The 18,765-nt window shown below is 42.7% G+C and overlaps 1 protein-coding gene across 14 annotated transcripts in view; it reads right to left on the bottom strand.

Annotated features, from left to right (window-relative positions):
* LOC105491299 (HYDIN axonemal central pair apparatus protein) overlaps positions 1-18,765 on the bottom strand; it is a 468,775-nt gene that overhangs the window by 186,326 nt on the left and 263,684 nt on the right. For all 14 annotated transcript variants that reach the window (XM_024795897.2, XM_071084900.1, XM_011757559.2 and 11 more), the window contains one exon: positions 16,636-16,949. In XM_024795897.2, coding sequence (XP_024651665.2) covers positions 16,636-16,949 — 314 coding nt within the window. The remainder of the gene's footprint in view (positions 1-16,635; positions 16,950-18,765) is intronic.

Genomic DNA, 18,765 nt, shown 5'->3' with positions numbered 1-18,765 from the left:
CATTCATGTATTTCTAAAAAGTGAAGGGCTCATCTTCCTCTTGAGTCAGAGGGAAGGAAATGGGGTGGTGAAACCAACATCCTTAAGAAAAGTAATCTCAGGTTGGTCTACAGCCAAGGGAGACCAGAGGGAAGAAAGCCACCAGCAGAGTGAGTTAGGTAGCCTGGAGGGAGAATTCCTGGGAAAGACGATGAAAGGCAAGGCAGATCCAGGAGACACTGTGGAGGAAAAGCTGGTGGAAACACTTGGTATGATCATATTTAATTTTGTCCAATCTGGTGGGTATGTAATGGTAGCTAGTTGTAAATGTTTTAATTTCCATTTACAAGATTACTGATGAGGTGGAACATCTTTTTATTCTTTATTGGCCATTCATATCTCTTCTTCTGTGAAATAACTGCTCATTCTTCTCTCCTGGATTTTAGTTGAATTCTGTCTTTTCCTTCAAGGGCATTCTTTATGCAGTATGTAGACTGATCATCTGAAGGCAGTCTGTATACCAAAACTGCTCTCTGTTGGTGCCTTGTCTTTGTACTCGTTTAATGGTATCTCTTGATGAAGAAAGTTCTCAACTTCAACATAGAGATTATGGATAGTTTCATTATGATTTTGTGCTTTTTGTCTCTTGTTTAAGAAATTCTGAGGCTAGGTGAGGTGGCTCACACCTGTAATCCCAGTAATTTGGGAGCCCAAGATAGGAGGATTGCCTGAGGCTGGGAGTTTGAGACCAGCCTGGGCAACATAGTGATACCCCCATCTATACAAAAAATTTAAAAAGAGCATCAGCCATGTGTGGTGGTATGCTTTTGTAGTCCCAGCTACTTGGGGGCTGAGGCAGGAGAATCACTTGAGCCTAGGAGTTTGAGGTTGCAGTGGGCCATGATCATGCCACCACATTCCAGCCTGGGCAGCAAAGTGAGACCCTGTCTGTTTTAAAAAAAATCTTCCTTATTCAGAGTCAGAGATAATCAAAACATTAACCTACATTTTCTTCAAATTAAAAAAATTGACTTACCCTTTTCATGTTTATATCTTTAACCCATTTGAAATTAATTTCTTTTTTTCTTTTGAGACAGAGTCTCACTCTATTGCCCAGGCTGGAGTGCAGTGACATAATCTCGGCTCACTGCAACCTCCGCCTCTTGGGTTCAAGCAATTCTTCTGCCTCAGCCTCCCGAGTAGCTGGGAGTACAGGCACATGCCACCATGCCCGGCTAATTTTTGTATTTTTAATAGAGATGGAGTTTCACCATGTTGGCCAGGCTGGTCTCAAACTCCTGACCTTGTGTGACCTGCCTTGGCCTCCCAAAGGGCTGGGATTACAGGCATGATTTTCTATAGTGTGAGTTTAGGGATCCGTTTATGCTTTTTTCTATATAGATGACATATTGTTTCTGGATCATTTACTGAATAGGCCATCCCTTCTCCTTTATTCAAATATTTCAGTTTTGTCACGTTTCCATACATTTAAGGACCTGTTTCTGGGGCCTTTATTCTATTCCTTTATTCTATTTGCCTATCTGTGCACAAATACATTTTAAACTATTGTATTTTTACAATAAGCCTTGATATCTAGGAGCTTGGGTAGTCTCATCCCTCTTCTATATAAAGTTTAGGATCAACATGTCAGGATTTTGATTGGAAGTACATTTAAACTATAGATCATTCTGGGGAAAAATGACATCTTTACTGAACTGAGTCTTTTAAATCAATGAAACAAGTATGTCTCACCATTTACTTAGGTCTTCTTTAATGACTTTAAATAAAATTATCATTTATCCATAAATATTGTATTTTTATATTAGATTTATTTCTAAGTACTTTTTTTTTTTTCTACTGCATTCTATTTTCTATTTGTTGCTGCTATACAGAAGTGCAATTGAGGCTGGGTGTGTTGGCTCATGCCTGTAAGTAATCCCAGAACTTTGGGAGGCTGAGGCGGGTGGATCACCTGAGGTCAGGAGTTCGAGACCAGCCTGACCAACATGGTAAAACCCTGTCTCTATTAAAAATACAAAATTAGCTGGGCGTGGAGGCAGGCACCTGTAATCCTAGCTACTCGAGAGGTTGAGGCAGGAGAATTGCTAGAACCCAGGAGGCAGAGGCTGCAGTGAGCCAAGATTGCGCCATTGCACTCCAGCCCAGGGGACAGGGCGAGACTCTGTCTCAAAAAAAAAAAAAGTAATGCAATTGAATTTTATAACTTTGTATCAATCCATCCTCCTCACTCAATTCTTTTATTAATTCTAGTAATTTGTCTGTTTGTTATTTTGTGTTTTCCATGTAATTATTATATGACTTTTGTTTCTTCCTTTCCAAACGTAGTCTCCTTTATTTACTTTCTATCTTTCTACACTGGCTAGGATCTTTAGTAAATTGTTGAATAGAAATGGAACTCTTGGCTAGGTGCAGTGGCTCACGCCTGTAATCCCAGCACTTTGGGAGGCTGAGGCAGGCAGATCACCTGAGGTCAGGAGTTCGGGACCAGCCCGGCCAACATGGAGAAATCCTATCTGTACTAAAAATACAAAATTAGCCAAGCATGGTGGCGCATGCCTGTAATCTCAGCTATTTGGGAGAGTGAGGCAGGAGAATCACTTGAACCTGGGATGCAGAGGTTGTGGTGAGCCGAGATCACGCCATTGCACTCCAGCCTGGGCAACAAGAGCGAAACTCTGTCTCAAAAAAAAAAAAAAAAAGAAAAAAGAAAAAAAAAAGAAATGGAACTCGTCTTATTTTTGATTTTTAAACGAGATGACTTTAACACATCTTCCTATTTAAAAAAGTTATCCTTGATCAGGTTAAGCAATTTTCACATGAATAGTTGTTTGGCTCTACTGATTTTTTTCCTTGATTTATTGAGATGATCATGTTTTTTTCTTCTTTAATGGGGTAGTATAGGAAATTGAATTATTGGATTTGTAATGTTAAACCAACCTTGCATTCCTGGAATAAACTCAACCTCATTATATCTTACCTTTTTATGCTTTGCTGGATTCAGTTTGCTAATATTTTGGTGAATGTTTTACATTTATATTTTTGAATTAACGAGTGTGAATGGCCTGAAATCTTTATGTCCCTGACCGGGTTTAATGGATTTTGGTATAAAAATTAAGTTAGTTTTATAAAAGAAGTTGGGTAATACTGTCTTTTATATTTTTATCTGAAAAGAGTTTAAGTTTGAAATAATTTATTTCTTAAATCATTGGATGAACTTTTCTGTATCTATCAGGGCTTAGCGGGTTTTTAAAAATGGGGATATTTGAAACTATTTCTTTAATGGTTATAAGACCATTTGGATTTCTTGCTTTAAAAAGTTAGTTTTGGCAAGTTGTATTGTTCTAAGAATTTATCCATTTTATCTAAGGTTATTCAGAAGTATGTTTTAAAATGTCTAAGCCTGTGTTTTTGTTTACTTGTTTGTTTCTTGTCATCTATTTGCTATTGATTTCTGACAGAACAGATTTTTTGTTGAGATTTGCTTTAAGCCCTAGTATACAGTAATTTTTCATAACTGTTCCATGGGGCCAGAAGATTTTTTTTAGTGTTCTACATATGTCAATTATATTAAGCCTATTAATGCATTCAAATTATCTATAAGTGTTGTTCGCTAGGACTTTAAGCAATGATAGAAATATTCTCTATCTGTTATGTCCAATACATAGCCACTAGCCACATGTGCTCATCAAGGACTTGAGAGGTAATTTGGTTTAGATTCCAGCCTCATGGAATTGGTGTCCCTATAAGAAGGGACACCAGAGTGTTCTCTCTCTCCCTTTGCTATGTGATCACATCGTGAGAAGGTGGCTGTCTACAAGTCAGGAGGATAGCCTTCACCAAAACTGACTATGCTGGCACTGTGATCTCAGACTACCAGCCTCCAGAACTGAGAAATAAGTATCTCTTGTTTAAGTCACGCACTCTATGGTGTTTTGTTATGGTAGCCTGAGCTCAGTAATATAGTGTAATACATTATACTTAAGTGTAGAAAATTCAGCATTGCTTTGCGACTTAACGTAATTCTTAAATAGTAATTAGGCATCAGCTAACTCAGCCCTAGCTACAGATGTCAGGGTTCTTTGGAGGAAGCCCAGGAACTGATGAGGCTGGGAAGAAGGAGAAAGGAGGACTCCTTTACCCTTTCTTTCACTTAGCATCTCTGTTCTGAATTGATTGACATAAAAAGTGTTCTGCTGTAAAAAGCCAGAACACCACTGTGTTAAATAATACATATATATATACGTGTGTGTGTCTATTTAAGAATTTGCTTTATAGCCAACCTGATTAATTTATATATCATATGTAATACATCTATTATATTCAATTATAATTATACACATATTTCCAGTTTATCTCAATAAGTGATATTCTTTCTCAAGGAGCAAAGTAAACCTACAGATCTTAGATATTCGATATTGCCCTTCCTTCAGTGGCAGTGAACCAAGCTGTAGGAATGATGTCTAGAAGAAAAAACAATTCCACTCCTATGACACAGGGCTGAACTTGAATTTCCAAACCTGTTAATAGAAGGACAGAGTAAGAGGTTTCAAGTCCTTCTGAACAGATGCAGGATGGCTTCTCCTAGAGCTACCTACTTTCCCTCCTAAAGGATGATCAGTTAGAAGCTGGTGATGAACCTGTGGGCAGAACCTCATGGTAAGATGACAGCCCCACAGGAACAGTCTACCCAGTCTATGGCAACAAGTAGGGAATATTGCCCTCCTGTGATGGTGTTGTGGCCTCAAAAAAGAGGTCAATGTTAAAGAGTAACAGGAAGCAGGCTTTGCTGCCAACATGCTCCCTGGTGGGGCCTCACCCAGTTAAGGCAAAAACTAAGAGGATCCCTGAGGTTCCTGATGACTCTGGTATGGAGCCAGCTAGGCCAAGGAAATCCTCAGTTCCCACCTGAATCAGGAACCACTGGCTATCACAGGCAGTTAGGGTGTGATTATCACTAAAAACCCCCTGTAGGGCACAGTCTCAGGATGAGAGCCCCCACCTCTGGCAGCTCTCACATTCAGGGACTCAGGATAAGGCTGGAAGCCACCACCCAGAGGCTCCTTCCCTCCACCCTGCACTCAGCCCTCTAGGGGCAGCAGGTGTCTCTTCACCATGCTGGGACTGATCACCCAGCCTACCCAGCAGACCCCCATCAGTGTTCCCACCAGATTTCTTCACTGGGTAATATTTGCAAGGCTGAAAAATAGAGGGCAAAGTGCTGAACTGTGGAACAAACAGTAGCTGTGGATTTTTGTGAGCCTCTTGTTTTCTCATTCAGCTTATAAACTCTTGATGGGAAAAGACTGTGCTTCCTACTTATCCCCACTTCACCCCTTTCTCTCCCTCTCTCCCTTTCTCTTCCTTCCCTCCCTCCCTCTCTCCCTCTTTTCTCTATCTCCCTTTCCCTCCCTCCCTCCCTCCCTCCCTCCCTCCCTCCCTCCCTCCCTCCCTCCCTCCCTCCCTCCCTTCCTTCCTTCCTTCCTTCCTTCCTTCCTTCCTTCCTTCCTTCCTTCCTTCCTTCCCATTTTTATCTAGTGCTTATTCTGGGTTCTTCCCTTCCCTTATTTGTAAAATAGTGTTTCCTAAATAACTGCCACGTATAATAGTGTTTCCTAAATAACTGCCACATATAATAGTGTTTCCTAAATAACTGCCACGTATAATAGTGTTTCCTAAATAACTGCCATGTATAATAGTGTTTCCTAAATAACTGCCATGTAAATAAGGTTACTGAGAATATGAAGTGAACCCATCTTTGGAAATGTCTGGCACAATCACTGCTTATCCACCCACCTTGTTCCCCATGAGCAGTTTCCATGTTTGTCTTTGGGGGCTCATCAATTCCATGCACAGCAATAAGTCTTATTTATCTTTGTAGTCCCCACTGCACATAGCACAGTGTTCAGGTAGAGTATTCAGAGAAGTTTCATTTAAAAATAGATATATAGTAATAAGATATACAGAAAAAATGGGCTTTGATATGTCAGTAGAAGACAGTGGTTAAAACAGGGGCTTTATAGTCAGTCAGTGCAGAAATGGGGTCTTGGACTTCTCAAACGAAGATATAGAAGTGACCAAGAAACATGAAAAAATGTTCATCACTAATCATCAGAGAAATGCAAATCAAAACCACAATGAGATAATGTCTCATACCAGTCAGAATGGCAATTATTAAAAAAAATAACATGCTGGTGAGGTGGAGGAAAAAAGTAATGCTTATACATTGTTGGTGGGAATGTAAATTAGTTCAGCCATTGTGAAAGCAGTTTGGAGACTTCTCAAAGAACTTAAAACAGGGCTACCATTTGACCCAGCAATCCCATTACTAGGTACAAACCCAAAGGAATATAAATTATTGTACCAAAAAGACACATGCATTTATATATTCATTGTAGTGCTATTCACAATAGCAAAGACATGGAATCAGTCCAGGTGCCCATCAACAATGGATTGGATAAAGAAAATGTGGCACATAAACACCATGAGTACTATGCAGCCATAAATCATGCAGCAACATGGATGCAGCTGGAAGCCATAATCCTACGTGAATTAATGCAGGAACAGAAAACCAAATACTACATGTTCTCACTTATAAGTGGGAGCTAAACACTGAGCACACATGGACACGAACGGGGAACAATAGACACTATGAACTACTAGAGGGGGTAATAAGGGAGTGGGATGTGGGTTAAAAAACTACCTGTTGGGTAGTATGCTCAGTACCTGGGTGACAGGATCCGTACCCCAAACTTTAGCATCATGCAATATTGCCATGTAACAAATCTGCACATGTATCCCCTGAATTTAAAATCAAAGTTGAAATTATTAACAAAAAGAAATGGGGTCTGGGATCTGCTGTGTGGACTCAGGTGCCTGGATCCCTAGAAGCAAGTATTCATCCTCACTCTCTGGGGTTGCTGCATGACATGTAATGAGTTAGAATGACGCCTGACATGGTGGGTACTCAATCATTGTTATTGCTATTGGTCAATATTATGGAAGCTTCCTCTCATTGCTCCCAATAGCTCCATGTTGAAGATTTGGCCATATACATCTGTCTACAGGAAATATTTCCTACTTGGACATATTCTTTGTGCTCTGGAAAGCTGTTAAAAGAGATTTTCCCAAGGTAAAGATGTGAATTGTTCACACCATACCGATGGTCTTACTCTAAGGCTTCAAAAATAGGCAGGTTGCTTTTCATACAGAAAATGGGAAGGTGCCTGCACAGCTGGCGCTTAGGGCTGCACAGTGACGGGGCTGTTCTGGGAATGAAGTCTGGTTGTGAGTTGCTTTTCCACAGTGCCTGAGGAGTAAAACAGCTTATCATGTTTCAGGGCATTGGTAAGGTGGTCTTGTTCCTCAAATACCCTTCCACACAGGTGGCGCCTAATTTCATAATTAGATGTCCATCTTTTTGGCTTAGGACTAGCAAGGGAAATGCAATGAGCCTGATCAGTCATGAAGGTAGAATCTTGGTTCTTTGCTGCCCAGCATCCACTTCCCTTTCTCTGGTCGGGTACCTTCCATTTCCCTCTGGGAACTAGCCTATCTCTGACATTCAGCCTGGCTCAGGAGTTCCCCAGACCATAGTTGAGGGACATAGGATTCGACCAGAGCCAGTGAGTTACAGCAAAACCTTTCCCAGGACTCTACTTCCTCCCGCTAGACTGGAACCTGGCATATGAAGAGCTGGAGCTGCTGAGTCATCTTGCAACCATGTGTATATAGGACCTGACTGAGAATGGAGGAAATATGGCAGACGGCAGAGCCGAGGGATGATGGAGGAGACACTAGGTGCAGGTGATGTTATTCAAGTCCTGGATCAAGCTGTGCCTGAGCCTGAACCTAGACTTTCCAGATGCATGAACCAACAAATTCTGTTTTTGTTTTTTTTTTCTTTTTTTTGTAAGTTTGAGTCAGGATTACTATTGTTTACAATCAAAGGCTTCTAATGATATGGTCATTAATAGAGGATCCATTTTTAAAAGCTTGCTTGGCATGGAAGAGAGTAAAGGGAGCACAAGAACTCAATGCTGGTAATGTTGGAGGCTCTGAGTAGGCTGGATAAGGGACATCCTCAAGATGTCAATGTTTGAATCCCTGGAACCTGTGAATGTTACCTTATATGGCAAAAGGGACTTCGCAGATGTGATTAAGTTGAGGATCTAGAGGAGGGGTGATTATTCTGGAATATATGAGTCAGTCCAATGATCTAACCACAGGTGCCCTTATATGAGGGAGGCAGAGGGCCATGCTCCTCCAGAGAGGGGAGAAGGGGATGCTATGCAGTAGGCTTTGAAGGTGGAGGAAAGGCCAGAGACTAGGAATGCAAAGAATGAAAGGAACAAAGCTCTGGAAGTCAGCAAAGGCAGGGGATTTTCCCTGCAGCTTCCAGAGGGAGCAGAGAGAGAATGACCCTGTCCATACCTTGGTTCTGGCCCAGTGAAACTGATTTCAGACTTCCAGCCTCCGGAACAGGAAGAGAAGAGATCTGTGTTGTTCCAATGCCCCCAGCTTGTGGTGATCTGTTGCAGCAGCCACAGGAAGTTGCTAGGGGGAGGGCCCCATTCCCACTGGGCTCACTCTTGGGGCTGTAAGTCTGTCATCCTGGCTCAGACACAGTATGGAGAGAGTCAGGGAAGAAAGGGGGCTGAGGGGGCAGAAAATGGACTGTGGCCCCGATTCTGTTTCCCCTTCGTGACCCTTTTGCCCCCTCCTCAGGGCTGTCTTCCCTCTGGCCCCAAGGCTAAATGTTTACTTTTGGCTCCAATCCAAACTTTTCTCTGGGAGGTGAAAAAGAAAAACGCAAATACTCGAGCTCACAGCGTTCTGAGAGGTACAGAGCTGGTGAGGAAGAGAGGGATGTTTATAGAAGGGACAAAAGCTTAAATCAGTGAGAGGCACCTGCGGCCCTTGGACCCCGTGAGGCTTCCCCACATCCTGAAATGGCCTCAGACTGATTGTGGGAGAAAATATCTCAAAGCTGCCTCTGGGGTGCTCAAATATGGCCTGGTATCAACATCAGAGAGGCACCCATCTCCTCAATTTCTTCAATAACAAAGTGGCCATTAGCGTCCTCACCACATTCCTCTGTGGAAGGCACCATTATTATCCTCCTTCATTTCACACAAGAGCTGAGGTTCAGGAAGGCTCAGCCACCCAGCAGGCTCACATGGGGCAGATGGCTAAGCCAAAGTCTGACTCGGACACCAGCACCCTGAACTACCTGGGGACAGCTGTGGTTTAAGAGTACTTAGTGCCTGCCCTTGTGGGGTTCAATAAAACAATGCTTATTCTGAAAGAAAAAAATAATCACATTTTCCCTAAACATTTTTATTTTCTTATTGGGCCCTTGGGCAGAGCAAGGAACTGTCTCTAAGCCAAGGTCTGGCCTTATCTGGCTGCAGAGAGGAGTGATAGGTAGGGAGGGGAGGCCTGCCTGGCCCTGGCCCCCTTGAGCCACACACAGGCCACGGTGAAGTTTGGCTAAAGCCTGGCTTTGGCCTTGATGAATGCAGCCTGGTATAAGGAAAGGATTTTCTACCATTTGTTGGAAGTAAAAGGAATCTGGGTCCATCTGTGGTTGTCTAAGGACCCCAGAGCTCTTATAGGAGGACCTGTAGGAGGCCCTATAGGATTCTGGGGCTGTTTCACTTAGCAGCATTTGGTACAAAGGAAGGCACCCTTAGAGAACCTAAAAACAGCCACCAATTTGGGAGTGCTTGGCATGTCTCAGGGACATATGCATGTTATAGATACACTTCATTTAATCCTCACAGCAACTCTTTTAGACTACCATTTTACAGGTGAGTCAACCGCGGCACAAGGTCACACGGCTAGGAGCACAGCACTTGGATTCTAACTAGCCACGTCTGACTCTGCAGCCCAGGACCCCAACTACCACTAACATACCACATCTTAGAAAAGTTCCACTTTTGGACCAGGAACAGTAGCTCACACTTGTAATCCCAGCACTTCGGGAGACTAAGGTAGGAGGATCACGTGAGCCTAGGAATTTGAGACTAGCCTGGGAAACAGAGCAAGACCCTGTCTCTACAAAACACAAACAAACAAACAAGCAAAAAACCAGGTATAATGGTGCACGCCTGTAGTCCCAGCTACAGTAGTCTTTGGCTTGAGCCCAGGAGTTTAAGGCTGTGGTGAACCAAGATTGTGCCACTGCACTCCAGCCTGGGTGACAGAGTGAGACTTTGTTTAAAAAAAAGAAATCCACTTTTGAAGCAACAGAAATTGAGGAATGATGAAGACACAGATGGAAGCATCCAGAAAATGAGGCTCTTCCAACAGCCTCCTTCCAGGGCTTCCACCCTCCTCTTCCAATCTCCATATTGGCTGGCTAGCGCTCATCATAGAAAAATCAATGTGAGAATAACATGTTCCTTTGCTGCAGGACTTGGCTCCCCTTAGGCCTTTGTATTCGATTTATTTATAATCTGATTCGGAAACGAAAAGCCAAAGCTGTCCGTGGAGACCACTTGGCCCACATGTTCTAGGTTCTAGCGAGGTCTCAGCTCCCCCGCTCTGAGACTGGGTAGAGATGCCAGCCAAGCCAGAGGCCGCTCGGCTCCCTGAGGGTTGGCTCTCTACTCTGGCCTCTTAAAGGTAAAAGCTGGTTCAAGTGCACTGTTTCCTTGTGCTTCTCTTTCACACAGGTGCCATGAAGCATTGTGTTCTTATCAAGCCGATCAGTTAGACCGAAGAGATGGACCTAATAAAAGGGTGGCTCCTGCAGCAACGGCTCTGTGGGCATGAATGCCCAGCCCTGGCACTTCATGCCAGCTTTCTCATTACATGCAGATGTGGGAGGGGGAGAGACTGCCATCCACCATGGTTGACCCAGGTTCCTGTCACGGGCACAAACTCATAGGCTTCAAAGGCAAGGGCTGCCTTTTCCTCTTACCGAGGACTTATTTAGCATGCGTGTCCATTTTACTTCTTTCTTTGTTCTTAGATGTGACATGAGGGCCAACTTGGGGGAAAAATGTGTGCTCAAACAAGAGGGATGCTTTAAATAGATGAGTGAGAATTGCCTACAAAGTCACATGCACACACATGCACGCACACGCACCACAGATGTATTGTGTTGTGAAGGAACATGAGAGTGTCTAGGCAACCTCAGACCTGCCTGATAAAAGAAAAATAAAACCCTCTCTTACACTTCTGTTTCTTTTGCTGACTGTAAGGCTTAGAAGAATCCTAACTGGATAAGAAAGGTTAGTGTTGGTGCATATCTGATAAAAGTGACCTTTAGTCAGAGTGGTTTATGTTTTTCAGGCGTCCTACACAGAGACAGTCTGTCTGGAAACCAGGTGGCTTTTTTTTTTTTTTTCTCTATTCTAGGTGACATTTTTGCCTGGAACCTTTCTATTTGGCGGGTGCCAGGAAGCTGAGAGAGACGAATCTCAAGCCAGGTATGAAATGATCTCCTTCTCTCTACAAATACCAAGGTGGGAGCAGCCGATTCACCAAGAAACACCCTTTGAGGATGTGCTCTGTGCTGGGGACTGTGCTGGGCTCTGGGGCTCCAGAGGTGACAGGGCAGATGCGCTTGCTGGCCTCACAGGGATTAAGAGATGCTGGGAAGATGGACACTGAGCCATAAGTAGAGGCGTGATGTGAGTCACCAAGGAGATGGGGGTACCAACGTCCATGACAGGGGCTCTGGCCTAAGGATGGGTCTTGGAGAAGGTTTTCCTGCAGAAGGATGATGAAGGTGAAGTCTGAAGAAGGGGCAGGGACAGGTAGGTGGGGCTGGGAAGGAGCTTCCAGCAAAGAAGGGGGCAGTTGGACAGGAACAGCACTGGGCAGGACAGAGGCCGATGTGTTGGGTAAACAGAAAGGTTGGTGCCGGAAGGAGAGAGCAAAACTGGAGTGGAACGCAGGGACCAGCACATGCTGAGCCTTGTAGAACAGAGTACTCTGTACTTGATTCCAAGAAGCACGGGTAGTTATGAAAGGCTTAACGCCATGGCAGTGTCATGGCTACTGAGGGGAGTAGGAGCTCTGGTGCATGCATGGAAGCAGAAAGCCCAGGTAGGGCTGTGACCATGGTCCCAACAACAGGCAATGGTGGCTTGAGCCAGGGTAACAGCAGTGGAAATGGGAATGAGGTTTTCAGAAGGCAGAATAGGTAGAAGTTGGTGGTGGATTTGATGGGGTGGGTAGGGTTAGAGAGAGGAAGAAATCCTAATGCCTCCCAGGAGATCAGTGATGTCGTTTACTGGGACAGGGTGCCCTGGAGGAGAGTCGGGGGGTGAGCAGGGAGGGAACAGAGCTTATGTGGAACACATTAGGCATAGGTCACCTGGGAGGCATCCAAGGGATGTCCAAGAGGAGATGTCAAGAAGGCAACAGACTTGAAACTCAGCAGAGGGGGCTCGGTGAAGATAGGCACTGGGAAGCCTCGGCAAAAGAAGCTGACTGGAGCTATGGGGGCACATCAATTTCTAGGAAGAGGAGAAAGCCTAGGATGGAGCCCTCCATCCTTCTACTCCAGCGGATTTGTTGCTGGCAGAGAACTGAGAAGGTTGAGGGGACAAGAGGAAAAGCAGGAGAATACGGTGTTCCGCAAGCTGAGAAAGGAATGCATTTCAGGAAAGTGGGGTTGGTCACTGTGCTGAATGCTGCTAAGTGTTGTCTTTCTGAAAAAACCTCTATCACCTTCTTGATTACAAATCTCATCCTTACCTCCAAGAAAGAGCGTTAATTCCTTCTGGAATACCAGGCCTCTCACACAGTTCTGCCAATATGCCTCTCCAGACTCATCTCCCATAACTTCTCCCACCCAGTGAGGTCTGCCCACCAGCCACGCTGACATACCCTCTGCCAACACCATGGTAGAAACATGTCATTTGCTCTCCAGCATCGATTCTCCCTCTGTCAGTTTTTGTTTGGTGATCTACCCCATTCCCACCCCCTCCAGTCCATCTGGTTCTGAGATCATGATCCACAGCCTTTGCTGTGGGGCATGTGGCCAGGTCAACCACGATGAGTGCCTCACCCTCCCCTGACAGTGACTGATGAGGAGTGGGGACAGAAATGTGACTCAGTTGGTCTGATCAGAGTGAATCTCCTGGAAGTTGTAGGAGAAAGACCTCATATTGTTTTCCAGTGGATCAGAGTATAAAAGGACACGGCCCCAGCAGTGCTGGCAGCCATTGGGTGATTAGGAGAGAAGAGCTAATCTGGGAATGAGGTTAACACATGAAACTGAGCAGAGCTGAGAGGCAGAGAACCTGGCTCCAATGATGACATTGTATGATCCTCGCTTTAAGCCAGGCCAGAAGCCAAAGTGAATCTGGAATTTTGAGTTGTGAAAACCAATGAATTTCCTTTCCTTTAATTTTTGCTTAGGGTCAGGTTTTCAATGACTTGCAACAGAGTGAACACATGAATTCTAACTAATAGATAACATGCTTTTCCTGTTACTCAGAACGTCTTCCTGCCTCTCCATCTGGAACATTTAACTGTGGCTCCTCAGCGTAGCCTTTTCTGACTTCTCTGGGCACAGGCCTCCCACCCACAGAGCCCAGCATGGCCACAAGTCCACTTTGGTACATGTCTGCTTTCCCCACTGGCCTGAGGACAAGGGTCACGTCTTGTTCATTTTTATATTGCCGATTCCTCAATATGTGGCTCACAGTAATCACTTATCAAATGTTTTCTGACTGACTCTCTGATTGAATAAATGAAAGAACGAACAAGTTATAAGCAGAGGCTCAATATCAAGACAAAGGAAGATACTCAAGAAAGAGAAAAATGGTTAAAGAAATGCTTAAACCAATGAAAAATTAAGTGTATCATCTTCAGCAGTGGCCAAGTACATTTTCAAAATTTCATCCCTTTAATTATGAAAGTAGCCTCTCAAAAATAAAAAAATAAATGAAGCATGTCCTTGCTCCCAGATGGAATAAACTCATTTAGTTATGTTACACCAGAATCACTTCACAAAATCTGGTATTTGAAGTGCATTAGGTTGGGTTGGCTGATTTTCCCATAATTATATTAAATGTTCACCATCTACAGAATTTCATTCCAAACCCAAACAGTCCCTGGCACTTAATGAGCAGACTGCAATGCTCAGGCCCAGGACTGGCTGCCGGTTTCAATGCTTCACTAGGTCATCGTTAGATGTCTACGGAAGACATTCAGCACGAGCCATCGTTACCGTGGTAACAAGTGCAGGAGAGAAAAGGGTGACTGTCATACATAAGATGAGGATTATGGACAGGAAGCACTGCAAACCCCTAAGGAAACAACACGAGGTTTCCTCAGTTTAGAATGGCCGTTCGATATTCACATGCTAAAAACTGAGTGTCACAGCATCCAAGAAGGAAATATATAAAGCCCATTAGTTCTGGTTGCCAACCAAGAAGAAAATGCAGCAATTGCAGCCTCTCACTATTTTATAATTATGTGTATGTCTATACATATACATAAATGAATTAGAACAGAAACCCATTGAAATATGTAAAACAGGCAACATGGAGCTCAGTGTTGCACATACTCAATGTAGGGTCCTACTCAGTCTGTGCTTTGAGTTTGAAATGCTTTTCAAGAAAATTCAACAGCAACAAAACCAAAAATAAACAAGTGTGACCACATCAAACTAAGAAGCTTCTGCACAGCAAAGGAAAGAACAGAATGAAAATTCAACCTACGGAAAGGGAGAAAATATTTGCAAACCAGATATCTGATAGGGGGTTAATCTCCAAAATATATAAGAACTCCTACAACTCAATAGCAAAAAACCACTAATAACCTAATTTTAAAACGGGCTAAGGACTTAAATAGACATTTCTCCAGAGAAGATCTACAAATGGCAACAGGTATAGAAAAAATGCTCAATATCATTAAATATTGGGGAAATGCAAATAAAAATCCCAGTGAGCTATCACCTCACACCTGTTAGGATGGCTGTTACTAAAGAAACGACAGACAAGCATTGGTGAGGATGCGGAGAAACTGAAACCCTGGCACACTGTTACTGGGAATGCAAAATGGTGCAGCCACTATGAAAAACAGCATGGAAGTTCCTTAAAAAATTAAAAATAAAACTACCACGTGATTCTGCAATCCCACTTCTGGGTATTTATCCAAGAATTGAAATCAGAATCTCAAAGTGACATTAGCACTCTCATGTTCATTGCAGCAATATTCACAATAGCCAAGATGTAGAAACAAGCTAAATGTCCATCAACAGGTGGATGGATAAAGAAAATTTGTTATATACATACAAGGGGCTAGAATTTTCTTCAACCTCAAAAATGGCATGGATGAACCTTGAAGACATTGTGCTCAATGAAATAAGCCAGTCATAGAAAGATACTGCATGATATGGTTTGGCTGTTTGTCCTCACCCAAATCTCATCTCGAAATGTAATCCCCACATGCTGAGGGAGGGACCTGATGAGAGGCAACTGGATCACGCGGGTGGTTTCCCCCATGCTGTTCTCATGATAGTGAGTGAGTTCTCATGAGATCTGAGGGTTTAAAAGTGTTTGGCAGGGCTGGGTGCAGTGGCCCACACCTATAATTCCAGCACCTTGGGAGGCTGAGATGGGTGGATTACCTGTGGTCAAGAGTTGAAGACCAGCCTGGCCAACATGGTGAAACCCCATTTCTACTAAAAATACCAAAAACAAAAAAAAAAAGAAAAAAGAAAGCCAGGCACCTGTAATCCTAGCTACTCAGGAGGCTGAGGCAAGAGAATCGCTTGAACCTGGGAGGCAGAGGTTGCAGTGAGCCTAGATAGCGCAATCGCACTCCAGCCTGGGTGACAAGAGCAAAACTCTGTCTCAAAAAAAAAAAAAAAGTGTTTGGCGGTTCCCCTCTCACTTGCTGTCTCTGCTGCCGTCATGAAAGATATGCCTTGCTTCCCCTTCACCTTCTGCCATGACTGTAAATTTCCTGAGGCCTCCCCAGCTATGTAGAACTGTGAGTCAATTAAAACTTTTTTCTTCATAAATTACTCATTCTCAGGCAGATCTTTATAACAGGATGAAAACAGACTGCATGATCCCACTTATATGAAGTAGTATATATACTGCATAATAATATACTGCATGATCCCACTTATATGAAGTAGCTAAAATAGTTAATAAAATCAAATAATAGAATGGTGGTTGCAGGGGCTGGGGAGAAAGGAGAATGGGCAACAGGCATACAGTTTCAGTGCAGCAAGATAAGTTCTAGAAATCTGGTTTACTTATAGTCAATAATACTGTATTGTACACTTAAACATTTGTTAAGTTGTATATATATTATCACAATAAAATAATAATTTAAAAAATTCTACAAAGACTTTATTTTTTAGTGATGAATTTCTAATGATCTTATCACTAGATTCAAAATTAAAGTGGGCTTATGGATATTGCCTTGTTAATTCGGTGGTGATTGGGACTTTCAAAGATGTTTTATCTATGTTTCCTGTTAGCAAATCTAGGATGGATTGTGACTTTAAGCTCCTTGTTAATTCTGTCAGTAATTAGTGGTCAAAACGGAAAATATTCATGAGTGGCCAGTACATGGAAAATAGAAAACCCTGTGAAAAGCCTGAAAGAGAAAACAAATGAAAAGCAGAATTCTGTGAGAGTTCTGCGCTAGGGGTACCTTATCTGATTATCCTCATCATTCACCAAGAAGAACCAGCGAAACTTCACAACCAAGGGGCTGCAGTTGGTGATGGTAACGTAGCGAATGAGCTCAGTATCGTTCAGGATGCAGCCAAAATCCAGCTCCATCGTCTCAAAGCTGAGGTTGGGGTAAAGCACTTCTCCGCGCAGGTCCAGGCTGTCTATCTGAGGGTGTTCCACATACTTAATTGCTAGAATTTCTTCTGCCACCCAGTTGTTCAGATCGTTTCTGTAGGAGGGGTCAAACTTGATCAGCAGGTTTTTTTCTTCATCAATTTCCAGTTTAATAGGCTACAAACAAGATAATGGGGAAATTACTAACTTTTGTACTATGCATTTCCACCCTGGTACATGAAACAGGACAGCCAGGTATTTACACATACACATTACATGTATTTATGCACACACACAGATACACACGTATTTATGCACATACATATTAGTATGAAAACCATACATATACACATTCATATGTAAACAGCTACTGCATCTAAGTATAGATACTTACGTATATGGATATACATTTTATTAGTTGAAAATGAAAGCAACGAAAATCTGGAATTATTTAAAGGAAGAGATTTTGATGAGTGTTATGTGGGGTTATAAGAATTGAGGAGTTGTAAAGGAAAAGTCTACAATGAATAACTATTATAAAATATTCTTAACTAAAAATAAATCTGTTGTGAAATGCCCTTAGGCAAGTGGGAAAAATTCTTTGCTTAAGAAATTTTTAAAAGGGTTTTCTAAAGCACTGGGGGGTGGGGGTGGGGAGCTCTGTAGAGAGTGACCCAGAAAGGGGCAGATTAGGTAATTTAATTTCTTTTCCAATGTCAGCAATCCTAACTTTTAAGCACAGTGTCATTCACTTTCTGCTGTTTTCTATTCAACTTAAAATGACAGTCCAGAGCTGTACAGCATTTGTTCAGTACATTTTATTTGTTCTTTTCTGTCTTTGATTCCAATCCCTATGTGTTCCTTGATGCCAGTGTCTGCAGTAACACCTTCCCGTAGAAAGGCTGGCTATGAGTTGGCTTTTTTAGGCATTGCTCAAGTCCCACATTTAATGGGCATGAAAGCCACTTCGTGGTTTTGCAGCAAGTGCCCTGAGGCAGTCAGGAAGAATGAACACAGGAATGAATCTGTTTTCGGTGCGCCTCATCTTTCCGCTGGGCTTAAAGGATTCTAGTATTTAACTGTACATTTAATGACAGGATTAGATGGTTTTGGATGATAAAGCCACGTACCTCATTCAACAATCAGAGAGAGAGTAATGACTCTTCAGCATTGGCCTAATCCCAGCTGAAAGCCAGGCCAGCCACCTGGCCTTTGATCTTACCACTGGCACAAGGGGCTGGGCATAAGTTAGGACCCACCCTTGTAATCATAGCACTCGGTATCGCCACGCTTCATGTTTACATGTTTTGAAGATTGACTTAATTTTTTTTTCAGGGAAATGATATTATTTCTTTGTAGAAATGATACAAAAATTTACATTATATATAAAAGCACAAAGAAGAAATGAGAAATTAATCCCAAATTTCACAATACATTATTTCTCAGAGTTATCATTTGGTAGATGTTAGTCCGGACGTGAGAGAGGAATAATAGGATTTTACAAAAATGGAATTAGACTACATTATTTTTTAAAAAACATCATGTTTGAATTTTTTCTCAAAAAAAAAACTTGAAGAAATGTTTCATATACAAGGGATATTAATTCCTAAGATTAAAGGCTCTGGAGACAGAGTAGTTAGGTCCAAATCCTGGTTCTGCCACTTACTAGCTGTAAGACCTTGGGCAAAATACCGGGCCTAGTTTCTCCATCTGTAAAACAAGGGTAACAATAGTACCTGCCTCTTCTTAGGAGGATATAATTAGCTAATGTATATGTGAGGTGTTTCAGGGCAGTGCCTGCACATAGTGCAAGGTATTTAAATGGTAGCTATTACTATTATCCCCTTACAACAACGGAAAGAGATGGCTAAATGTTAAGCAGTTTCAACCTTAGACAACCTCTTATTGACACCTGGCTGTAAAAGGGAATGAAATCGGCCGGGCATGGTGGCTCACACCTCTAATCCCAGCACTTTGGGAGGCCAAGGTGGCT

This window comes from Macaca nemestrina, chromosome 18 (assembly GCF_043159975.1).
Source record: "Macaca nemestrina isolate mMacNem1 chromosome 18, mMacNem.hap1, whole genome shotgun sequence".
Lineage (NCBI taxonomy): Eukaryota > Metazoa > Chordata > Mammalia > Primates > Cercopithecidae > Macaca > Macaca nemestrina.
This window is presented reverse-complemented; position numbering and strand designations above follow the sequence as displayed.